Source organism: Oreochromis aureus, linkage group 13 (genome assembly GCF_013358895.1).
Source record: "Oreochromis aureus strain Israel breed Guangdong linkage group 13, ZZ_aureus, whole genome shotgun sequence".
Lineage (NCBI taxonomy): Eukaryota > Metazoa > Chordata > Actinopteri > Cichliformes > Cichlidae > Oreochromis > Oreochromis aureus.
In genome coordinates this window covers 7488312-7515263 of record NC_052954.1, presented here as the reverse complement: position 1 = coordinate 7515263, position 26952 = coordinate 7488312, and the positions used below count along the sequence as shown (strand labels likewise).

Sequence of the window (26952 nt, the reverse complement as noted above, 5' to 3'; positions counted from 1 at the left end):
GCGGTATCAAACTAAGACTCTTTTCCATTAGTTGAACAACCTGTAGGCTGATCAGCTGCTTAGCAGACTTTAATCGCATCGTCATTGTGTGCAAACTCACCCATGGCGTTTATATTCAAAGACAGATCTGCGTTTCATTTTATTTAAAAATAAAAATCGGATTTATTCCAGTTGGTAAAGTTGCTCTGCTCAAAACATTACCTCACACTGGTCATGATGGAAGGTCCCATTACTTTGCAGGACTTTGATAATGGATGTGTGATGGGATTTGGATATAGGACCCACAGATAAAAAAACTAAGGGGACTTAAAGGAGCCGGTCTCACACCGAGACATTGATTCTGCTCCAGGAACAGATAACCACAAAAAAGAAAAACGTCGACGCCTGTATCAGATAACTCACAGAGACTTCAAAGCTGCATTGTGTTTTAATAATGCATACTACAGATCTGCGCACTTTGCTCTCTGACACCGCGTTTCTTGATTTTAGAAGAATCAATAAAAGCTAGCTGCGTGAAAAATGGTCAAGACTTAGGCAAACATTTGAGGGGATCCCGTGCATAGTAAGTGCAAGAAGTAATATCTGATTTAGTTTAAAGACAGAAAATAGAGTTTGACACATAAAGGTTAAAGGTCACTGCATCCACATACAGTTCAGTAAAGGCCTGGACATGTTAAACAATCTGCCCCCCCTCCCCACACACACACACCCACCAATTACTGAGGCTACTGTTGGACCAGGACAGTTAATCAAGAAGGTCCCCTTTGTCTTTCCTCTTCTGATAACAGCTGTGCTGGTGTTTTGCATATGAAGAGCAAAGCAAAGACACTGACAAGCTTCAACTCAGAGTGCTCTTTTCCAATTCGACAAAAGTGTTTGTTTGTTTTTCAAGATTGTTAATGTTTTGATTAATCATCAGGAGACTGTTTAAAACTCATCACATGACTCCCTGCTGTCATATTCGCATTAAAGACGAGTGGCTTCTAAAGTGGCCTCCTTTAAGTGAAAATATAACATTATATTTTTCTGCTGCACATTTCAATGCATCCACATTACTGGAATGAAACCACAGAGCACTAACACAAATAAAATATAACACTAACACAATAAAAATATATGCAAAAACACAAACGAATATATAAAAAATATATAACTGTGTATTGATATATAAATATGTGCACAGAAAAGTTGCAGGCTAATCTTCGTGCTCTACCTTGCTCTGTATATTTACTGTTTCTTGGCGGCCATCATGTGCCGACAATCCCAAAACATAAACAATCACATGCACGTCGTATTTTAATTAACTGGTTTCGACGATCAATCAATTTAGGTGATAATGGGTGGGGGCGGAGTCAAGGGGTGGGGGTACTCTGAGTCAGCCATCCAGCTGCCGTGACGTCACTGGGATCACCTGTGGAGGCCTCAGGTGACAGCTCATAAAAGGTGACCTGAGGTAAACAGGGGACACTCAGAGACACTTCGAGGGAAAGACGAGGGACCTCCATTCTCAACTGCTGCACATCCAGAGATCCATTCTAGCTGCTGCCATGTGGAACGACTCCTCTAATGGTAAGAGCTGCTCTCCAGGTTTGAAAACTTAGAAAAACTAAACTGTGTGTTTTCAGGTTTTTCTACCTGGGTCAAACAGTCCACCAGGTGCAAACAGCACTAAGTGTGGCGTGCTTTTTGCACGCTCAATCATCCAGGTTGACAATTTTTAAAATCCCAGAAAGTTGAATCTGTTCATTGAGACAAAACATTTCTCATCCAAGTGATATCTGGAGACTGATAGATAGATATGTAGCTGCAAAGATAGTACAGCAAGAAAATAGGTTGTATATCCCGTCTGATCTGATGGAACAATCTGCTTTCTCTTCTTTGCACAGATGACGCCATTCCTGTGTCCTCCGGCAACGGCTCCTCTCGCACCGCCAGTCGCAGGAAGAGGACCAGCTTCTCCAAAGAACACGTGGAGCTGCTGTGCGCCACCTTCGAGACTGACCCGTACCCTGGAATCACCATCAGAGAGAGCCTGTCCCAGATCACAGGCCTGCCCGAGTCCCGCATCCAGGTAAATATTTGTTAATGAAGGAGCAAGATTAATATAATGATGAAATAAATACAGCTTGTAAGTTTAGATTAGGTTAGGATTTCCCTTTTTTTAACATAAAATAACAATACTTTTGACATTATTCGACCTGCGAGCTGGTTAAAGACCCTCATGGACTTTGTACCTCTTCCACTGTTGCTGTGCGGGGACTTGATACCGCGCTCACTGTATGTCTTTATCTGTTGAGATAACACCAGCTGTTTTTATCAGGAGCTTATTTGAGGGAAGAGACACACTGACAGCTGATAGCTTCCGCTTAAAAGAGAAAGACGATTATTAACACAGCATAATAGAGTGCTTTAGCTGTACTGCTTTTAAATCTAAGCTCACGTATTTTTCCTTCATTTCCGTCCAGGTGTGGTTTCAGAACCAAGAGCTCGCACCCTAAAATCAAAAGGATCCAGCAAAGCTCAGAGCCCAGCGCAGTGTCCACAGGCTTGCCGCCACACACAGGCCTATGGACCTCAAATGCAGCAGGTGTTGAACAATGGACAGTTTCCTCCTGCCTTCAATGCCACCGGAGCGTATGGACAGTGTGGAGTCTCCTATGGGATTGAACCAGGAGGCTCAATGGGCAGTAACCCCAGCTCAAACCTGTGGGAGTACATGCCTCATGCAGGCTGCCAAAACGCCACTGGGGTCCAGCATAGCTCACTGCCAGTGCTGGCAGTGCAAGATATTATGTGGGAGCTGGGTGAGGAATGGCTGGGAGGAAATGGACTGGACAATGGTGATCATGTGACTGATGCAAGCCAGATCCTGTTGAGGGGCACAGACAGGACTCCGCACGCACACACACACACTTGAAAAAAACAATTAAAAATTAAAAAAATATTTGCCTCAACAAAAGGGCACTTTGGGCACCCATCAGGAAAGGGGCGGGTGCTCACGCCCCTTCCGACCCCCCCCGGAATATCTATACGTAACGTTAAACGATCCATTTCTGGGGAAGAGGAAGACAGTTTTGGGGTTGCTTTGCATTACTTTGAATGAAAGAATTACCTTGAACGGTTTTAAATTCATCATTCAGACTGAATGATGAATTTAAAAAATTGCATTTATAAATTTCAGTCCTATAAGTGTCACTATATACCAAGTAGTACTGAAGAAATTTAAAATGAAATATTATGTGAAAAGAAGGACTCTCCGCAGTCCTGTGAAAACTACAGTAGATTACCCCATGATTTATGCAGAACCACAATGAATAACAAAAATTCACAGTAATCATTTTCTTTATGACCCACTATTCTTTACAACATTACTTCAGTTCACTGAGGTTTGTTGCAGCTTTCGTAAAGTCCCGCCACAGCATTTCATACAAGTTGAGGTCTGGACTTTGACCGGAGCATTACAACACCTCAAGCTATTATTTCCTTTACAATAGAATAGAGTAGCCACTTTATTATCATTCAGAACCTCCACCAGTTAGTGCACATCAGAACACTATTATATATATATATCTATATCTATCTCTATATATATATATATGATATATATATATATATATATATATATATATATATATATATATATATATATATATATATATATATGATATATATATATATGATATATATATATATATATATATATATATATATATATATATATATATATATATATATATATATATATATATATATATATATATATATATATATATATATATATATATATATATATATATATATATATATATATATATATATATATATATATATATATATATATATATATATATATATATATATATATATATATATATATATATATATATATATATATATATATATATATATATATATATATATATATATATATACATATACATATATATATATATATATATATATATATATATATATATATATATATATATATATATATATATATATATATATATATATACGTATATGTATATGTATATATATATGTATATATGTATATATATATATATATATATATACATACATATATATATATATATATATATATATATATATATATATATATATATATATATATTTATTAAGAATCTAGGATATATGCATGCAAGAATATGATGAAAAATGTGTGTATATACATATTATTAGTTAAGAAAACCCAATATTTTCTAATAATTCCAGTTATTCTGCTGTTTGTCAGTTTTGGCCGGCGGTCATAGGTTCTGTCCAATAATATGATGCGAGACTGGAGTAAAATACATCCATGGATTGACACTTTATTAAAGAAGCATGATAACAGCACAAGAACACTAACAAAAAAACCCTCCAACTAAACAAAATGGCTTCCTTTTATACTCTACCTTATCAGACACCTCACCTTCACTACTGGAACTTCAACATTATGCACTCCATACTGTACATTAATGCCACTGTTTTGCACATACCAACCTCTGTATATTTTATATATCTTATTTTATTGTTTACATTATTTCATTTGTAAAACATGTATACACACACACACACACACACACACACACACACACACACACACACACACACACACACACACACACGTAGAAAAACATATTTAGTACACACGTTCAGTAATGTATATACCTTTATATATTGTACATATATTTATTACTTTTTAGATTAGCCATTTTTATATCTTGCTTGTTTTACGTTATTGTATTCTTGCACAACTCTGTTGCTTGTGAAGCTCGCACACAAGAATTTCACTCACATGTACTGTACCAGTGTACCTGCACACGTGACGTGACAATAAAAGTGATTTGATTTGATTTAATTTTGAGCATCCGGAATAGCCCAAGTATGGGGTTAACTAATCAACATGAAAACATAACCCTCCACACAAACAAACATGCAATAACATTAAAGCACATCACAAACATATACATATTTCCAACACATACTATAAACAAACCAATAACATAAGCTTCACCCATTACTATATAAATTAAAAACCCTCTTTATCCTCCTGAGACCCAGTAATTCATTTTTGTGCACTGTAGTACACATTTAGTTTTTGCTTGTACTTCTCATACTCTACTTGCCACTCTTCTAAGTCCTGATGTTTCTTAGAGAGGACAACAGTACTTTTAAAATGATATCACATGTGTGGGGTGTGGCCTTGCCAATTGTCTTTTTTTCTACCTTTTCAAAATGGCTGGCATGCCCACAAGCACATTTTATGGAAGAAAGAAAGGTAAGCATGATATTTACATTTAAAATGTTTTTAAAATCAGATTTTGATTAATTTTCAAAATAAACATCTAGTAAGTAATTTGAGGGGTTTTAAGAATTAAGCTTATTTAGTTTCACAGAGGAAATGACTAATTTATTAATGTGTATTCGAGTGCACGCCGGGACTTTGTACTTATATTTATTTCACTTTTCCTAATAGACAACTCTTTGACAAAGGCAGAGAGAATTCTTAACAGATTTATTGAGGAGACTCAAACATAGATTTTTCAGAAGATGAGAGTCATGTGAGCCAGATAGGAGAGGGTGAGAACCCAGGAGGAGCCACACGAAGATGATCAAGATGCAGTGGCAGATGTAATAGAGAAAGACACAGGGCCACCTGAAATCTGTCGTCCTATCTGGTCCAAAACCAACATGTAGGAGAATCTGGAATTTGATTTTGAGTTAAAAATAAAATATGGGTAAAATGCAGAAATGTTTTCCAGTAAAGTAAAAAAAAAAAACAAGAGTCGCAATTATAGCTGAATCCATGACACCTGATTGTTTCTACAAGATCACGTCTTTGCTGAAAGTGGTCGATGATCTCAATGTGCGAAAAGAACTCACAGAATCTGGAGTTCAAGCTCCTCTTGGCTAAGAAACCAGGGACAAACATGTGAACAAGACCTGAATAATACCAGTAATGAAGAGTTCTCTCCAAAAATCAAGAAAAGGAAGCCCCAACCAGATGAGAGTGTAACAAAATATGGTTCACTCCACTTGCCTGAAATGGTTAACAGTCCAAGGCATTTCAGTTGTAGAATGGTTGGGTGCAACAGTAAAACATATGTGAGATGTGGGAAGTGCCACATGTTCCTTTGTGTCTCCAAATAAAAAAAATCACATTACTTCCTCAGATATTATAAATGAATTGACTTTTGTGAAATAGAAAGCCCAGTGCAATCACTTGTTCCTGAACCAATGGCTTACAGCTAGTGAAGTGTCAGTGACTTCTAAGTTGACCCATGATCTACATTTTTATGATATTGTTATATAAATAAGTTTTAATATCCTGCTTACAAAAATTTCAGTGGAGCATTTAATTTTCTTAAATAGCTCTTGAATTTTGTTAGTTTCACATTCGTGATCAACGAACTCCCCTTGTACACTGAAGTGCACATGTTGTAAAATTTAAATAAAATTAGTTAAAAACAATTTTGTTTTTCTAATGTGTTTTTTTACCATCCCAACACTTGATTTATCTGAAAAAAAATTAAAATCAAAATACTTTTTTTTCCCCTGGGTCTCAGGAGGCTACCCATACTCCCTAACCTGGCACACTGGTCTGCTCCAAGAGCTCTTAAACAGGTGATTGAGCCGCTTTCAATCTTTTGCTCCACATCCTGCACGAAGCGACCAGGACAGGTGAGTACCTTTATAAGTTCTCATTTCACACACATTTAGGTTATTGACAAATGATTAACTGCAAGCAGCTCTAACTTTGGCTCTTCTCTGACACAGGTAGGATGGCCAGTCCCACTGTCTCTTCACCGTTACAAGCTGTCAACTTAATTGTATGTCAAAACCTAATAAAAGAATTCATAAGAACTAATGCGTTTTTCTTTATTATACTAATTTAAATTCCCAATCCATCGATTAAATACTAACAATGCAAACAAGGTAATGGAACCTCTGGTCTCCATTACATTTCCTCCCCCCTTCTCCTTAAACTACTGTACTTCAATCTTCATACATACGTGAAAGACAGTCTGCAACACAGTTAGATTTCCCTGGACGATACTGCACTGTGAAATCATAAGGTTGCAATGACAGATACCATCTTGCAACACGCATGTTGGTCTCCTTCATCTTGTGCAGCCACTGAAGGGCACGGTGGTCTGTCTCCAGGGTGAAATGTCTGCCTAGAAGATAGTACCTCAGTGACTCCACTGCCCACTTCATAGCAAGACACTCCTTTTCGACGGTGGAGTATCTAGACTCTCTGTCCTGAAGCTTTCTGCTGAGGAAAACCACTGGGCGCCTCACTCCCTCCACCTCCTGCAGCAGCACGGCTCCTATGCCTACTCCAGAAGCATCTGTCTGCAGTGTGAAAGGCTGAGTGAAATCCGGGCTGTGCAGAACAGAATCACTTGTAATGGCTGACTTAAGGTCAATGAAAGCTCTGTCACCGTCTTCTGTCCACTTGACCTTATTCGGTGCCGACGCTTTTGTCAAATCCGTGAGAGCTGCTGCCCTCTCTGCAAAGTGGGGGATGAATTTACTGTACCAGCCCACTAAGCCTGTAAATGCCCGCACCTTCTTCCTTGTTGTAGGGACTGGATATGCATGGATTGCCTCCATTTTCCCCACCTGAGGCCTCACCTGTCCATGTCCAACCACATATCCAAGGTACTCCACCTGCGGCTGTGCGATCTTACACTTGTGAGGATTGATAGTAAGACCAGCAGATTTGATTAGCTTTAGAACACGTCGCAGGTGAGCCACATGCTGCTCCCAGGTCTGACTAAATATCACAACATCATCTAGGTATGCTGCAGCAAAGTCTGACACATCCCTCAAGACCTGGTCCATCAGCCGCTGAAACGTTGCTGGCGCCCCTTGGAGACCAAACGGCATCACCCTGAACTGAAACAACCCAAACGGGGTTTTGAAGGCCGTCAGTTCCTTTGCCTCTGGAGCTAGGGCCACCTGCCAGTAGCCCTTGCTTAGGTCAAGAGTGGTAATGAACTTACTTCTCCCCACCCTTTCCAAGAGCTCATCAATGCGAGGCATTGGATAGGGGTCAAACTTTGAGACAGAGTTGAGATATCTCAAGTCAATGCAAAACCTCAATGTTCCATCCTTTTTCGGGACCAGAACAATTGGGCTGCACCATTCACTCGCTGATGTTTCAATTATCCCAAGTGACAACATTAGGTCGATTTCTTTCTTCAGCTGTGGCACCAGGCGTTCAGGAATCCTATAGAATTTTCTACGGGGTGGAGCATTATCCCTCAGGTGGACTTTATGTTGTACCAGTTTTGTAAAACCAGGTTTTTCCTGGAACAAATTTGGATGCAGAAGAGCCCTTAAATCCCCCTGCTGGGAGGGCTTAAGATGGGTCAGTGACACTAAACTTGGCCCTGATTTGCCTGTAGGAAAAAACTGTTCTCCCTCCTCTTCATCCTTGACTGCCCGAACAAGACAATGCTGTTTTACCTGCTGCATAGACTGCGTGGTGGGCTGCTGCTGCTGCTGCGTGGTGGGCTGCTGCTGCTGCTGCGTGGTGGGCTGCTGCTGCTGCTGCGTGGTGGGCTGCTGCTGCTGCTGCGTGGTGGGCTGCTGCTGCTGCTGCGTGGTGGGCTGCTGCTGCTGCTGCGTGGTGGGCTGCTGCTGCTGCTGCGTGGTGGGCTGCTGCTGCTGCTGCGTGGTGGGCTGCTGCTGCTGCTGCGTGGTGGGCTGCTGCTGCTGCTGCGTGGTGGGCTGCTGCTGCTGCTGCGTGGTGGGCTGCTGCTGCTGCTGCGTGGTGGCTGCTGCTGCTGCTGCGTGGTGGGCTGCTGCTGCTGCTGCGTGGTGGGCTGCTGCTGCTGCTGCGTGGTGGGCTGCTGCTGCTGCTGCGTGGTGGGCTGCTGCTGCTGCTGCTGCTGCTGCTGCGTGGTGGGCTGCTGCTGCTGCTGCTGCTGCTGCTGCGTGGTGGGCTGCTGCTGCTGCTGCGTGGTGGGCTGCTGCGTGGTGGGCTGCTGCTGCATGAATTCTTTTAACAAGTTAATATGGAAGACCTGATGTTTCTTCCTCCTGTCAGGCATGTACAGCTCATAGTTAACATTGCTGAGACATTTTGTAAGGGCCTTGCCACCTGGCTAGCAGTTTGCTGTCTGTTGTAGGAAGCAACAGCAACACCTGCTGTCCTGGTTGGAATGTCCTTTCCCTGGCCTTCTTATCATACCAGGTTTTCTGCTTGTTTTGAGCCACTTTCATATTTTGCTGTGCCAGTATTGTCATTTGTTCTAGTCTCTCTCTCATTTTCAGCACATAAGCTATTACATTATCTCCATCAGGCTCTGGATTCTCCCATTGTTCTTTCAGCAGGTCGAGTGGACCTCTCACCTGACGGCCATAAAGCAGTTCAAATGGTGAAAATCCTGTAGAGGCCTGTGGCACTTCGCGATAGGCAAACAACAAGTAAGGCAGCCACTGATCCCAGTCTGAGCCAGTCTCTGTTACAAATTTGCGCAGCATGTTCTTTAATGTCTGGTTAAAACGCTCCACCAGTCCATCTGACTGGGGGTGGTAAGGGGTGGTTTTAATACCTTTTATGCCAAGTAATCTATATACCTGCTGCAGAAATTTAGACTGGAAATTTGTCCCACAGTCTGTCAGGACCTCTTTAGCTATACCTACTCTAGAAAACAACTGCAGGAGACAATTGGCAACCTGTCTCGCTTTCACTGATCTTAGGGGGAAAGCTTCAGGATAACGAGTGGCATAATCAGAAATGACCAAGATGTAACGATTACCTGATGAGCTTCTTTCAAGGGGCCCCACTACATCCATTCCTATTCTTTCGAAAGGTGTATCTATGACAGGCAATGGCTGAAGATGGGCACGGGCCACTCCTTTATTTAGGGTGAGTTGACATATCTGACACGACTTACAAAACTGCTGTAGTTGAGTGTACATGCCAGGCCACACAAAACGGCTTGCAATCCTATATAGAGATTTGTGAAAACCAAGATGGCCTGCCCAAGGTACAGAATGACCAAGTTCCATGACTTTGTGTCTTAGTGCCTGTGGTAATGCTATGGCTTCAGTCTTGCCTTTACACTCATAAAGGACACCCTTTCTCAGCACATAGGTTGCATCTGCCAACACATCTACTTTCCCTTGCACCTGTCCATCAACCTCAGACACCTTATCAAACCTGGATTTTAATGATGGATCTGCCTGCTGAAGTGAAGAGATATCTGGTGGGATATCAAGTTCCAGAGGGAGGTTGGGGCTCTGGTCTATTCCCTCTAACCTGGATGAACCCCTAAATTTGTCTCTTCGTCTTTGTGCTCGAGATTTAGCTGGTTTTGCTGGGCTTACTTCTAATTCTTCATCATAGAAAGGTAGCTCTTTCAACGGGTCATTTGCACTCTGAGCTCTTGTGGTGATCAAACTGGGGATTGCACTTTCTGGCTGTGCCTGTAGAATAATGTCTTGCTTCTGTAAGTTGTGATCCTGATCTACCTGAACTGTATGCACATGTCCCGGAACTTCATTAGACACCAAATCTAGCAGTGTAGGTATATCTAAGCCCAATATCACTGCATATGGTAGTCTGGGTGCTAAAGTCACTGGCAGGAGAAATGTCTGGCCACCTACAGTCAGATACACCTCAGCCATGGGATAATCCTTGTCATCACCATGTACACAGCTTATTTTAGTCCTTGTGTCACTCCATAGCTCTCTTGGTACTAGACTAGCCAAAACCACTGACTGAAAGCTCCCTGTATCTAAGAGTGCTTCTTCACGCTGACCATTAACAAGTACAGGTGCTGTTCTTACTGCTTCATGATCAGGACTTGGCAATGTGGGTCTGGGGGCTGAACACAAAAGGGATGGCCTACTTTGTGTTGTTGCTGGGCAGGTATACTGAGTGTGGCCTATTTGGTTACAGTGATAACATCTAACATCTGATTTTGAACCTGAATGTGACTTTTTAGTGTTGTTACTTTTACCAGAAACAAAATGTCTGCTTGCAGGATAACTTCTACTCTGGCCTATACCACCACTCCTTACACCCCCATCAGACTTACTTTGTCCAGTCACGAAGCTGTCCCGGCCAAAGGTGATTCCTCTCGATCCTGTTCTGGCAGAGATGAAGATTTCCGCTAGCTGTGAAGCCTCCTCTGCAGATTTGGGGGCACGTTCCCTGATCCACACCTCCAGATCTGGGTGGACCATCCTCAGAAACTGCTCCAAGATCATCAGTTCAGAAATGTCTTTCACTGTAGATTTTTCAGGTTTTGCCCATTTGTAAAACGTGTCTTTTAATCGCACATAAAGTTCTCTTGGAGTTTCACCGGGGTGAATATCCAGGGCTCGAAACCTTCTGTATGTGTCAGCAGTTATTTCATATTTAGCAAGAATGGCATCTTTTACTTTATCATAGACTTCCGAATCACCAATGTCCATTAGCACATAAGCACTACGTGCTTTACCTGTGAGCAGAGGTACAAGTCGAACAGCCCATTCTTCTCGAGGCCAACGGCAGACTTGAGCCATTCTCTCAAAAGTAGTGAGAAAATGCTCAATATCATCATCTGGAGTGAGTGGCAACAACTTGGGATCCCTCTGGTGAAATGGTTCCTGTCTTGGCAGAGACCACATCTGCTGACCAGTCAGACTAGGCCCCTCATCAGGTTCACCTCCCTCCTCGATTTGGTTGTCCTCTTGTTCCTGCTGCTGTTCTGTCATTTCTTTCACTTGAACTTGAATTTGCTGAAACTGGTGTTGCATACTTTTCCATCTTTGTTCTTGTCGGGCTGATTCTTTGTCCATTCTCTGGTCTCTTGTTGCTTGAGACTGCATCAATGATTTCACCAGAGCTGTCAGTTCATCCAGTCTATCGCCAGGTTTAGCTCCTGCTTTAGCCACTGGATCAGCTGTAGCACCTTCACCATCCTCTGCCACTTCATTACTGTCATTCTTCTTTCCACTTCTCGTCAACATATTTACCTCATTCATTAGAGGCAGCACTCCTGACACCACTTGTCAGTTTTGGCCGGCGGTCATAGGTTCTGTCCAATAATATGATGCGAGACTGGAGTAAAATACATCCATGGATTGACACTTTATTAAAGAAGCATGATAACAGCACAAGAACACTAACAAAAAAACCCTCCAACTAAACAAAATGGCTTCCTTTTATACTCTACCTTATCAGGTGAGCATCCGGAATAGCCCAAGTATGGGGTTAACTAATCAACATGAAAACATAACCCTCCACACAAACAAACATGCAATAACATTAAAGCACATCACAAACATATACATATTTCCAACACATACTATAAACAAACCAATAACATAAGCTTCACCCATTACTATATAAATTAAAAACCCTCTTTATCCATACTCCCTAACCTGGCACACTGGTCTGCTCCAAGAGCTCTTAAACAGGTGATTGAGCCGCTTTCAATCTTTTGCTCCACATCCTGCACGAAGCGACCAGGACAGGTGAGTACCTTTATAAGTTCTCATTTCACACACATTTAGGTAGTGATGGGTAGATGAGGCCTCGTGAAGCGTTTCAGCACATTCCCCAAACTGTATTGATACTGTGTCGACACAGTGTTGCTGTTTTGCTCCATACTGACACCTGCTGGACCTTAAATATCATTGCAGGCAACTTACTTGAGACTCACAACAGACACTGATTCAATGACCTAGTCATACTTGTACACTGTAAGGTATTGTACTGTCCATGGAATCATTTTATATCTTTTACATTTCAAATATTGTAGACATCTATAAAATATATTGTGAATGACACTAAGTGAAAATTAAAATGAAAGTAATGTGAATGTAATATTACCCATTTGACTCAGAGTTTATTATAAAATTCTATTCAGAAAAATAAGTTTATCCAATCTTTTTGCATTCAGTCTATTGCGTTTTTTTGACACCATTTCCCCAGCTTTGGAAAACTCACAGGCACAGATGAAGCTGGGGTACACAAAAGCTGTAAAGCCAGGTGGAAAAGGTTCTGATTAGATGTCTTCCTACTCCCCCAGTACATTAAAGGATCCTCTGATCTTGGAATGTTCCTCTCCGACACTCTCCACAATGCTAAGGGGTTGGCAGTCCTTTATAATAAAATTCAGGACTGCCTGGTCCAGAACAGTCTTCCTAGATGCTGATTTGAAAATAATAAAACACATATTAATAATAAAAAAAAAAGATGATAAAGCTGTTCAGTGTCAATATAGGCCGACCTGTGTTCATTCTCGGTGTGTTTGTCTCCTCATTTTCATGTTTGGCTCTGTAATGCCTAAACATTGAGTAGGTGCTTTTGTTTGTGTAAGAAACGCAGAACAGATGCGACATTTAACCTGCATAAAATGAAATAAATAATTTACACTTCAACTCGCATTGCTGTTTTTCCTATTCTGATAGATTACACTGAAACAAAGACAAACTATTAGTTATTTGCAGTTAAAAGATCAAAATGATCCCACACAGCAGAAACATTTCTTTTTCTTTCGGGCTCCGTTTTGTTATGGAGAGATGTGTTTTGTTTGTTTGTTTGTTTTTATCTTTGCGAGAGTAATTTCGTGTTTTTTTTTCTTTTCTTTTTTTTTTGTGGCGACCCATTCCGTTGGCAGATACGGATGCGGTACTTTTTAAACACAGTTTGGCGCGTTGGCAATGAGCGATACAGCAGCTGTATCGATCACGTGACTTTTTCTTAAAGCGACGCACGCACCGATACAGGCTTCGCTAGGTGAGCTTGATACATGTGTCGGTGCGTCAGTGTTGCAGGACCCATCACTACATTTAGGTTATTGACAAATGATTAACTGCAAGCAGCTCTAACTTTGGCTCTTCTCTGACACAGGTAGGATGGCCAGTCCCACTGTCTCTTCACCGTTACAAGCTGTCAACTTAATTGTATGTCAAAACCTAATAAAAGAATTCATAAGAACTAATGCGTTTTTCTTTATTATACTAATTTAAATTCCCAATCCATCGATTAAATACTAACAATGCAAACAAGGTAATGGAACCTCTGGTCTCCATTACACTGTTGATTTGCTGTTTGGGATTGTTGTCCTTTTGCCTGGTTCAGTCTGGCCCAAGCTTTAGCTGTCACACAGAGGGCATCACATTTGACTCTAGAATACTTTGATATACAGAGTGCAGTGATTGCATGGTTCCTATAGTATAGTTTAGTTTAATTTAGTGTCGCTTCATTAAAGACACACACGGGTCCATAACCAAACATCTCCACTTAATATCATTAAAGTGAGTTATTTTCATGTTTTGGTCCCTCCTAAAAATTAATTACATATGCTGAATAAAGTCAAAGTTTCCATGGAAACATAAATTATATTATCAGAACAGCCAAACTGTAATATAAAACTAAAACAATAATGAATTGTGGTCATTAATATGTTGAAAAATAATTCTTTTGAGTTTGATTCTTGTAGTTTCAAATGCTATTGTTTATTTTGTTATGTTACATATATCTTGTAAGTTTGTGGCATTGCTCATCTACAAAGCTACAGAGTTTAGCCTGAACATACAAACTGTTAATAATTATATCAATTTAAAACTTCTCCCTACTTGTTTTATTTACTTACTTTTTTTTTTTTTAAATTCAGAGGAGAAGTACTTTGCAAGTTGTCTGAAGGCATTTTGAAGACGTTTTGAGGTAAGTTTGGCACATCTTCTTGGTCAAACAAAGGTACATTAGCTACATGCTAACCCTCAGCATTCACAGACTAGCTCGCATGTTAGCTTCAAGTGCCTGAAGCTAGGCCAGGTAAGCTAACATAATTGTAACGATGTTTTCGTATCAGCTGCTAAGTTCTGCTGCTACGTGGACTTCAGGCTGTTTGCTTAATCTGTGCAGCACTGAGGCCTGAATGGATCTTGATAAGATTAGCTGACTTGGCAAGGATTCAGAAAACTGATGTGCTGACATAAAACCTGTTAATTACAAATCTGGTGATAACAGCGATTTTTAGTGAATTTCAGAAAAAAACACTTAAGGAAATTTAATGCAAAACAACTTTAAAGTTTAAAGTTAAAGTAAACTTCAAAGCTGCAGAGCAGAAAACAAGGCTGATTTGAATTTTACCTTAATACAGCTGATTTAATGAGTTAAATTACCTTATTTCAGTGTTCTTCTCAAATAATCACACCAACCACTTTTATCCATGGCTGCAGTCTGCTGCTGTTCTAGTTCCGTAAGCGTAGGGATAAACCTACTGATGGGCTGGGAGGGGTTCATGGAACAGTGCTGGTAGCCTCTTTTATTTATTCATTTATTTTTAAATTAGCTATTTATTTATTCTATGTAGAAAAATTACACAAAAGGAGACAATGCACTGCAGTAAAACACAAACATCAGTTGGTTATAAACCTGTTTGGTATTCTTTAACAACCCTGGAGATACACTTACACTCCAAACAGGGGACTATCCGGAGCATTACCCGGTGCTCTGAGGTTGTTTTGGCCTCCTGTGAGCAGCTACCCTCGGGCAGTGATTTAAAGCAGGAGTGGGGAAAGTCTCAGAGCCACACGCCAGGCGCACTGCTTCACCTGCGACACCGTGAGGTTTGGTCACAGCGGCAGTCACCTGTGCGTACCCCAAAGACGAGCACAGCTGAGGCGGGCAGCCTGCCTCTCTGGCTGCCTGATTCGTTACTCTTGGTGTTTGACGATGAGATCGGAGTAAAGGTAGAGAACAAACAGAGATCATTTAATAATAACAAAAGTAAAACGCTGAAAAATGTGTGTGTGTAACGCATGAAGAAAACACTTGGTCTGCGTGTATATAGCTTTTATTTTTTAGTTGAAGTTTTTCTGTTTTAACTTCTGTTTAAAAGGTGTGCTCTAATCATCCTGCATGTGTATGCGCTCTCATTTCTGCATCTCTGCTGAGTTTTTGCATTACCCCGAACACGTGAATAAATGAATTAACTTGAAAACTAAATTCCAGTTTATGGGTTGTCTCTATAGCTGCACATTGGTGCTGAAAATAACATTTAAAATGAAATATGTTAATAAATATAAATTCACAAATGATTATATAGATCTTTGGCACATTTAAGGATGGAGACTGTCTCCTTGTGCGTCACTAAAATGCAACTCATCTCTCTCTTTTAATTTTTTTTTTAACTGCTAGACATCCAATAATCTCAGTAAAGCGATTTTCCTTTCCTGCCTCAATAATTACGGCAGCCCGGGTATTGTGAAGGCTAAATAACGCGCAGGGTAAAAGCAGCAAATGACCGGCCTGAATTACTGTTTCAGTCTTGTCCTGCTTATGTTAATTATACAGGTTATATAGAAAATGACTGAGTCACGTTTACACCCAAAGGAGCTGCTCAGTCACAGAAATCCATGCCATGAAGCTTCCAGAGCAGTTTTTTTTCCTTCTTTTTTGTTCTTGTTTTAAAATTAAAAAATAATGTTACTTATTTCGTTTCTATTTTATTTTATTCATTTATTTTCGTTCTTAATGCCAGAGAAGACGTGGGACTCAACATGAAGTCATCAGCGCGACTTTTACGCACTGTGCGCGCTCGGCTCTCGGTGGCCCCGCTGTGTAACTTACAGGGTCTGCCACTTCACGGCTGAGTCCCGTGGCTCCTAAACGCTTCCACTTAGCAGTAACACCGCTTACAGCTGATCACGGAATAACTAGGAGCGAACACATTTCATGAACTGACTCGTTGCAAAGGTGGGATCCTGCTACACAACCACGCTCAAGCTCAGCGAGCCCTTCAGAAAGACGCATTCTTCCACAAATGCTTGTCTTGAAAAGTCCAATGATAATAGAATATTACCCAAAACAAAACATAAAAATAATGCTAATAATAAATGAATACCAGTAATTAATGTCAGTTATAATAAACTAAACTCTTATAAAAATAAGAGTTTAGACTGAACATACAAATTGATCACCCTGAGGTAAGGTTAAAGGATTTTTGAATGTCTTTAGACATGTGGTCTGATTCTCTAGTTGTTTTCAGTACTTGTTTATAGCTGCCATAATATTTCATTGTGATGAATTTAACATATATCTTTGAGACAAACAGTGAGTGTCAAGAAATGACAACACTCATGTTTTAAAACTAGAAACCATCACGTACAACAACAGTTATCAGCATAAACAGACACACTATATACATTAACTGGATTTGTATGGTGCATTGTGCTAAACTGGCTCTCCATTAACAAACCTTTGTGAATTTATCAGCCATATTCAAACCAAATTTAAATCAGTGCAGAGATGCACATAGAAGTGTTGAAGTTTTTTCTTATGTAAATTGTTCTTTTATTCTTGCACATTTTACAGCTTTTACAGCAGAACGCATGCTGTTGTATCCAGAATGATATTTGCCTTTTTTTGAAATAAACAACGCCTTTTTTTTAAAATTTGTTTTGCTGATATGAAATGTAAAAATTGCATAAAATTGTCATTTTTTAAAATATCATTTATATATTTATATAGAGAGCTCATGCTTATTCGAAAAAGTCATACTTTATTTTAGTATTCTGAAAGATTTCTGTACCCATTTTGAATTTTTAAAATGACCTGTGAGACTTCTGTACCTTTAGCATAACTCTACATTTAATTATTATTCAAATTGCAATCCCGTAATTCCCCCTGTAGATTTTTCTTCCAGTATTACGTTACATCAATTATACAGAAAGTAATAAAAGCTTGTATGTGTCTCTTGTGGAAATAAACAGAAAACCTGCAATAACGTAATAATCAATAGTCATAATCGTAGCATTAAGATTGCAGTGAATCGCTCCCCTACGCTGCAATGCACTTTTTTACGGTTTACCTTTTTGGAGGATATGCAATTTAATTGAAGTAATAAGCTGATCAGATGGCTGTTTGTGCAGCTCACTGTAGGCAGCGGTATCAAACTAAGACTCTTTTCCATTAGTTGAACAACCTGTAGGCTGATCAGCTGCTTAGCAGACTTTAATCACATCGTCATTGTGTGCAAACTCACCCATGGCGTTTATATTCAAAGACAGATCTGCGTTTCATTTTATTTAAAAATAAAAATCGGATTTATTCCAGTTGGTAAAGTTGCTCTGCTCAAAACATTACCTCACACTGGTCATGATGGAAGGTCCCATTACTTTGCAGGACTTTGATAATGGATGTGTGATGGGATTTGGATATAGGACCCACAGATAAAAAAAACTAAGGGGGACTTAAAGGAGCCGGTCTCACACACCGAGACATTGATTCTGCTCCAGGAACAGATAACCACAAAAAAGAAAAACGTCGACGCCTGTATCAGATAACTCACAGAGACTTCAAAGCTGCATTGTGTTTTAATAATGCATACTACAGATCTGTGCACTTTGCTCTCTGACACCGCGTTTCTTGATTTTAGAAGAATCAATAAAAACTAGCTGCGTGAAAAATGGCCAAAGACTTAGGCAAACATTTGAGGGGGGATCCCCGTGCATAGTAAGTGCAAGAAGTAATATCTGATTTAGTTTAAAGACAGAAAATAGAGTTTGACACATAAAGGTTAAAGGTCACTGCATCCACAGCTCAGTAAAGGCCTGGACATGTTAAACAATCTGCCCCCTCCCCATACACACACCCACCAATTACTGAGGCTACTGTTGGACCAGGACAGTTAATCAAGAAGGTCCCCTTTGTCTTTCCTCTTCTGATAACAGCTGTGCTGGTGTTTTGCATATGAAGAGCAAAGCAAAGACACTGACAAGCTTCAACTCAGAGTGCTCTTTTCCAATTCGTCAAAAGTGTTTGTTTTTCAAGATTGTTAATGTTTTGATTAATCATCAGGAGACTGTTTAAAACTAATCACATGACTCCCTGCTGTCATATTCGCATTAAAGACGAGTGGCTTCTAAAGTGGCCTCCTTTAAGTGAAAATATAACATTATATCTTTCTGCTGCACATTTCAATGCATCCACATTACTGGAATGAAACCACAGAGCACTAACACAAATAAAATATAACACTAACACAATAAAAATATATGCAAAAACACAAATGAATATATAAAAAATATATAACTGTGTATTGATATATAAATATGTGCACAGAAAAGTTGCAGGCTAATCTTCGTGCTCTACCTTGCTCTGTATATTTACTGTTTCTTGGGCGGCCATCATGTGCCGACAATCCCAAAACGCAAACAATCACATGCACGTCGTATTTTAATTAACTGGTTTCGACGATCAATCAACTTAGGTGATAATGGGTACGTGGGTGGGGGCGGAGTCAAGGGGTGGGGGTACTCTGAGTCAGCCATCCAGCTGCCGTGACATCACTGGGATCACCTGTGGAGGCCTCAGGTGACAGCTCATAAAAGGTGACCTGAGGTAAACAGGGGACACTCAGAGACACTTCGAGGGAAAGACGAGTGACCTCCATTCTCAACTGCTGCACATCCAGAGATCCATTCTAGCTGCTGCCATGTGGAACGACTCCTCTAATGGTAAGAGCTGCTCTCCAGGTTTGAAAACTTAGAAAAACTAAACTGTGTGTTTTCAGGTTTTTCTACCTGGGTCAAACAGTCCACCAGGTGCAAACAGCACTAAGTGTGGCGTGCTTTTGCACGCTCAATCATCCAGGTTGACAATTTTAAAATCCCAGAAAGTTGAATCTGTTCATTGAGACGCAGCATTTCTCATCCAAGTGATATCTGGAGACTGATAGAGTCACTTAGATGAGTGAAGAAACATTTGTCCTGCTGGAAACACTGCATCCGGATGAACAGTCAGCTTCCTGGGACACTGCACAGTGACTCATACCAACAAGATCACAAGAAAACTATTAGCTGGATTACCACATTTTACATCTTTATGTAGCTGCAAAGATAGTACAGCTAGAAAATAGGTTGTATATCCCGTCTGATCTGATGGAACAATCTGCTTTCTCTTCTTTGCACAGATGACGCCATTCCTGTGTCCTCCGGCAACGGCTCCTCTCGCACCGCCAGTCGCAGGAAGAGGACCAGCTTCTCCAAAGAACACGTGGAGCTGCTGCGCGCCACCTTTGAGACTGACCCATACCCTGGAATCACCATCAGAGAGAGCCTGTCCCAGACCACAGGCCTGCCCAAGTCCCGCATCCAGGTAAATATTTGTTAATGAAGGAGCAAGATTAATATAATGATGAAATAAATACAACTTGTAAGTTTAGATTAGGTTAGGATTTCCCTTTTTTTAACATAAAATAACAATACTTTTGACATTATTCGACCTGCGAGCTGGTTAAAGACCCTCATGGACTTTGTACCTCTTCCACTGTTGCTGTGCGGGGACTTGATACCGCGCTCACTGTATGTCTTTATCTGTTGAGATAACACCAGCTGTTTTTATCAGGAGCTTATTTGAGGGAAGAGACACACTGACAGCTGATAGCTTCCGCTTAAAAAGAGAAAGACGATTATTAACACAGCATAATAGAGTGCTTTAGCTGTACTGCTTTTAAATCTAAGCTCACGTATTTTTCCTTCATTTCCCGTCCAGGTGTGGTTTCAGAACCGAAGAGCTCGCACCTTAAAATAAAAAAGATCCAGCAAAGCCCAGTGGCAGTCTCAGAGCCCAGCGCACAGTCCACAGGCTCGCCGCCACACACAGGCCTTTGCACCTCAAATGCAGCAGGTGTTGAACAATGGACAGTTTCCTCCTGCCTTCAATGCCACCGGAGCGTATGGACAGTGTGGAGTCTCGTATGGGATTGAACCAGGAGGCTCAATGGGCAGTAACCCCAGCTCAAACCTGTGGGAGTACATGCCTCAGCCAGGCTGCCAAAACTCCACTGGGGTGCCTGCGTGGCATCAGCCTCCCATGGAGATGGTAAGCTACAACTCAAGCTCCAGCCAGGCAGCCTCCATGCACCCTAGTTCAGACATACACGAGCTCCTTCAAATATTCAAAGCAGACACTCCTGATTCTGGATTCTTCAACAGCAGCCGAGAGTGCAGCCCAACGGGGTACCCGCCAGTGGTCCAGCATAGCTCACTGCCAGTGCTGTCATTGCAAGATATTATGTGGGAGCTGAATGAGGAATGGCTGGGAGGAAATGGACTGGACAACGGAGTCAGTGGCGGTCCTAGACTGTTTGGCGCCCTGGGCGAACACTCCCTCTGCCCCCCCAATTTTTTTTTTTTTTTTGCCGATGCCCGTGATGCCGCCCCCCACTACGATGCCGCCCCGGGCAACCGCCCGTGTCGCCCGTATCTAAAACCGCTACTGAACGGAGTCACTGGAGAGGAGCCCCCTTACTTCTGATGGCTATGATGAGTATTTTTAATGGCTCAAGTGTTTGACGTATTTTCAAAATATTTTTAAAAAAGCCATGTTTTTGCAGTAATTACTGCACATTTTTAGGATTTTTTTTTTTTTTTTTGATTTTCTTCAAGTTTACTTAAAAAAGAAAAAAAAAAGAAACAAAAATCAGTCGTTATATTGCATAATACTGTTTTCTTGGCTTCCCCTTTCCAAGAATGTACTCTCAGCTAATTCATGACCAGAGATTTGGCTCTGCTCATATCCGCACAGCCGCTGCTGTCCAGATGTGACAGATTTGGTATCAAGCTGGGGAGGAAACTAGGTCACATTCTACAGCCAGTAGATGGTGCCTGTGAGTTGTAAATATGAGAAAAAGGGGATTTTCTTTCTGTGCAGAGACATTATGGAGAGTAATATAAAAACATGTTAAATCCTAATGAATGCTGAAATTAAATTTAATCTGTAATAAGACTTTATGTAAAAAAGAATTTTAACAAAAATAATTTATAGATATAGAGATGTTATTGTATAATGTTTCCATTTTGATTGATTAATTTTAAGGATCTGATAACAGAGGATGTTGTTTGCTGTAAAGATTATGAAGCCCTGTGAGGTTAATTATTGGTTTGGGAAACGAAGATGTTGATACAATATATTTGATTCTGTTAAGCTTTGTTCTTATGTTGTATGGCTGACATATAGTGTATGATAATATAGAGAATATACAGTTATAAATATGATTCTGTTATTATGTTCGCATGTTTTGCCAATAAAGTTTATTCTAAATGAACGTTCACATTGCATCCATGACTCATAACTTACAACATAGTACTGCAACATCATGGTGTCGTGTACAGTGATTCTTATTCTGTAATTTCTACTTTGTTTGTTTGTTTTGCCTTGAATTCAATTAAGTTTTAGTTTATTTTCTACATAATTATTTTTATTTTATATTAGTTTAGTTTTTCAAGTTCAACTTAAACGAAGATTTTTTTTTTTTTTTCACAGCTAGTTTAAGTTTTCAGTTTAGTTCCAGTTAACATAGTGAGTGGATAAAAATATGCACCCAGTTATTTGGGTTTAATTAGAGGCTTTTATATTTATCAGCTCTTTGGCTGTGCTGCCTTTCATTTCTCTTTTTTTCACCTGTGAGTGTCTTCTTGTTCATGGCAAGGAGGTTAACTTCTTTTCTACAGAGTGGGCCATTTATATGGATACACCGTAATAAAATGGGAATGGTTGGTGATATTAAAGTCCTGTTTGTGGCACATTAGTATATGTGAGGGGGCAAACTCCTCAAGATGGGTGGTGACCATGGTGGCCATTTAGAAGTCGGCCATCTTGGATACAACTTTTGTTTTTTCAATAGGAAGAAGGCCATGTGACACATCAAACTTATTGGTAATGTCACAAGAAAAACAATGGTGTGCTTGGTTTCAACGTAACTTTATTCTTTCATGAGTTATTTACAAGTTTCTGACCACTTATAAAATGTGTTCAATATGCTGCCCATTGTGTTGGATTGTCAATGCAACCCTCTTCTCCCACTCTTCACACACTGATAGCAACACCGCAGGAGAAATGCCAGCACAGGCATCCAGTATCCGTAGTTTCAGGTGCTGCACATCTCGTATCTTCACACCATAGACAACTGCCTTCAGATGACCCCAAAGATAAAAGTCTAAGGGGGTCAGATCGGGAGACCTTGGGGGCCATTCAACTGGCCCACGACGACCAATCCACTTTCCAGGAAACTGTTCATCTAGGAATGCTCGGACCTGGCACCCATAATGTGGTGGTGCACCATCTTGCTGGAAAAACTCAGGGAACGTGCCAGCTTCAGTGCATAAAGAGGGAAACACATCATCATGTAGCAATTTCAAATATCCAGTGGCCTTGAGGTTTCCATTGATGAAGAATGGACCCACTATCGTTGTACCCCATATACCACACCAAACCATTACTTTTGTTGTTCCAACAGTCTTGGAGGGATCCATCCAATGTGGGTTAGTGTCAGACCAATAGCGGTGGTTTTGTTTGTTAACGTCACCATTCACATAAAAGTTTGCCTCATCACTGATCAAAATCTTCTGCGTGAACTGAGGGTCCTGTTCCAATTTTTGTTTTGCCCATTCTGCAAATTCTGTGCGCCGATCTGGGTCATCCTCGTTGAGATGCTGCAGTAGCTGGAGTTTGTAAGGGTGCCATTTGTGAGTAGCTAATATCCGCCGAAGGGATGTTCGACTAATGCCACTCTGCAGTGACATGCAGCGAGTGCTACGCTGTGGGCTCTTGCTGAATGAAGCTAGGACAGCCACTGATGTTTCTTCATTAGTGACAGTTTTCTTGCGTCCACATTTTGGCCAATCCAACGCTGAACCAGTTTCACGAAACTTAGCAAGCAGTTTGCTAACTGTAGCATGGGAGATGGGTGGTCTCGTAGGGTGTCTTGCATTGAAATCTGCTGCAATGACCCGGTTACTGCGTTCACCAGATATCAACACAATTTCGATCCGCTCCCTGTTAACCTCTTCGACATGTCAATGGCTGTGAACAAAAAGAAACTTGTAAATAACTCATGAAAGAATAAAGTTACGTTGAAACCAAGCACACCATTGTTTTTCTTGTGACATTACCAATAAGTTTGATGTGTCACATGGCCCTCTTCCTATTGAAAAACAAAGTTGTATCCAAGATGGCCGACTTCTAAATGGCCACCATGGTCACCACCATCTTGAGGAGTTTGCCCCTCACATATACTAATGTGCCACAAACAGGACTTTAATATCACCAACCATTCCCATGTTATTACGGTGTATCCATATAAATGGGCCACCCTGTAATTTAAAATTTTATACGTGATACAAGCAACCATGAAGTACTGAGTCTGGTGAAGGAATCAGTTCACATGGCTGCATTTTTTAAAACAAAAACATAGATATTTGTTGATTATCGTATCACAAGAGGAGATTAGTGTGACCACTTCAGTCAGTTTAAAATACAATCAATCCATCTTTTCCAGACTTATGGTGTTGAAGAGATGAGAGCGAAGGTTTTTCTTTTTTTTGTAGAACATGATGTCAGTGAACTTTGACTATCAGTTTTCCATCAAGTCATCCTTGAATCCAAGTGGAAATTTGTGCCAGATTGCCAGAATTTAGATTGATGCAGCTTTATTTTGCTTTATAAAAATATTCAAACATAAAGGCACTAATGACCAAAAACTCAAAAACTAGGGGCTAAAAACAAGGAAATAAAGCTAGGAAACTGGAAAACAAAGACTGGAACAGAGAGCTAGGAATTACCACAAGCATGGAGGAAATCACACAGCTATGTGGGATAAAGCAACAACAAGCAGAGGAAGACAACGGGCCTAAATACACAGAGGGGTAACGATGGACGTCATGGGGAATGCAGCTGGAACAGATCTAACATAATGAGACAGGGAGGAAGCAAAACTGAATGCACTGAACACGGGACAAGCAACTATCAAAATAAAACAGGAAATACAAGACACACACTAAGACGCGAACTGACTGAATACAGAGAACAGAGGGAGCGAGAGACACGACTGGAACACAGATGAATAAACACGGAGACAGAACTTATCATACATGATAGACATGACAGATCAAATACAGGGAACGCAGGAAGAAGACAGAGGCATCAAAGGGGAAATGCAAAAGGAACTAAACAATCTAATCAGAACTCATAAGCACAAGAAAACTAAAAATAAGTCACTCAGAGAAAATAACTAAACTCAGAATATAACTTCAATATTTATATCCTGATGATGTAGAAGTGAATCAAATATTATGGTGGTTAAACGTAGTACTGTTAAGTGCTTTAAATATGCAATATTCCGAATCTCCTCCTCCTGTGATTTCAAAAAGGAGTGTTTATACAGAAGTCTTTGAGGCAATCGTCTGCAGATCTGTGATGAGTTGATGGGCTTTATCTCTAGTTTCACATCTAATTTAATACAACATGAAGTTTATTTTGTAAATTATGTTCCCCCGTTAGAGCCAATCCGGTCAGTAAGTGATGACGTATGAACGCTGCTTCCGGGTCCAAACTACTCTGCATTTATTAAGGCTGTTGTGTTTTTAACATGTTTTAATGCTTTGTATCTTGTTGTATTTAATCTGAGCAAGCCCCTAAAAGAAGTCAGTGATCACTGTCAGCCTCTCTCAGTTTTTATTAGCACTATTCATTTTAAAGCTCAGTTTTTAAAACCTTATGATGTAACTACAGCCCAGGAAACAAGCGAGCTAACTCCCTGCTAGCTTCTAACACCGTTAAATTTCATATATTCTGTTTTCATGGATGTGGATGTTAAACTTAATTGTTACACCTGGTAGAGCAGCAACAGTGATCATTTGATTAAAGATGAAAGAATCTGAACAGTTTGTAACTCTCAGTGATGCCGCAGCGTTCGTTTGACGTTGGGATCTGAAGCGGAGTTTTGGCCCGGAATTCACTAATGATGTCACACTCAAAGATCGGATAAGGACAATAGAGCAGGGCATGCTTGTGGTTGGGCTTTCTCTGTAATTTATACACCACATCCCGTGGTGTATCCCTCAGTTTAGGAGTCAGCGGACAGCAAAACTGCTCCGCTTGAAGCTTCACACTGGGTAATCACTAACTAATGGGTAAACTTACGGTGGCTACATCAATATACAGTCTTTTTGAAACAACATTTCAGGTTCTCCCTCAGAAACCTCTGGATGTTGCAGTAATATTTAATGTTGACAGCTGAACCCTGGGGGACCAATGCAGGCTACACTGTGCACTATGGATGTCGTTCTCCTGATCTGATGCGGTGGCGAGAGGTTTGGACTTTGTGGACTCACTGAGGGATTTGAGGGAGACCTCTCTCATCACCCGTGTTAATCATAGATAGCTAAGTAAGATCATGTTGACGGGCTATAAGCTATCTGAAATGTCTTTTCTTGCATTTTGTTTGTTGCTTCTGTAGGAACAGTCCATAGTGCCACATTAATACTTAGCAGTGTCATTTTATATTTTCACAAAAAGCCACTCTGTTTACTTTCCCTGAGCTCCAGTGCCCCTAAAAGCCACTAAAGGTTAACCTGTCCGGTCAAGATAAATTTAATTTCATCATTTTATTGTCTCTGCATGAATGTCCTGTGATTTCCTCTGACCTGATGACCTGAACACATGTTTCTTTATCAAACACGCCATGGAAAAAGCCCAGGATAGTACACAGGATGTCAGGCTCGAGGCTTTGCACTGTTTTTCCTGCAACAGTGAAACGTGCGTATGTTGTTTGTACTGTTTTGGCCTCCTGCCTTCATCCTTAAGATGAGAGGAAGGGAGTTGTCCTTTTGTTAGAGTCTGGCGTGGGTTCCTGTCCCTTAGGATAAAAAAAAGACACACAATAGGCTAAGACGCAGGAGGCAACGTGGCTCTTCAGCCTGTTGTGGTCCCTAAAGATAGATCAGCAGAGGAAATGTTGCAGACTGTTAGTGCTGAGCAGGTGTTCACAAGCACATGATGCATAATAACAAGATGCAGACAGCTGAGAGTAAAGAATACTACCACTGAACCAACATAGGATTGAAAGCAGTTCTCTTTGTGTTTCTCTTTCAACAAATGGGCCCCCTCGAGTCCTCAGCAACAGACTCGGCTTATATGAAGAAGTGATA

General features: G+C 40.5%; 1 protein-coding gene across 2 annotated transcripts; it reads left to right on the top strand.

Moving 5' to 3' along the window:
- The first annotated feature begins 1296 nt into the window (after positions 1-1296).
- Positions 1297-21388, top strand: LOC120443449. 2 transcript variants are annotated; one of them, XM_039622183.1, is made up of 2 exons: positions 1297-2071; positions 20516-21388. In XM_039622183.1, exon 2 carries the CDS (start codon positions 20642-20644, stop codon positions 21278-21280), a length of 639 nt encoding a protein of 212 aa, XP_039478117.1. In that variant the 5' UTR covers positions 1297-2071; positions 20516-20641; the 3' UTR covers positions 21281-21388. The 2 variants fall into 2 exon arrangements, with proteins under 2 accessions (XP_039478117.1, XP_039478118.1); XM_039622184.1 differs by lacking the exon at positions 1297-2071 and adding an exon at positions 19633-20119.
- Positions 21389-26952: the final 5564 nt, after the last annotated feature.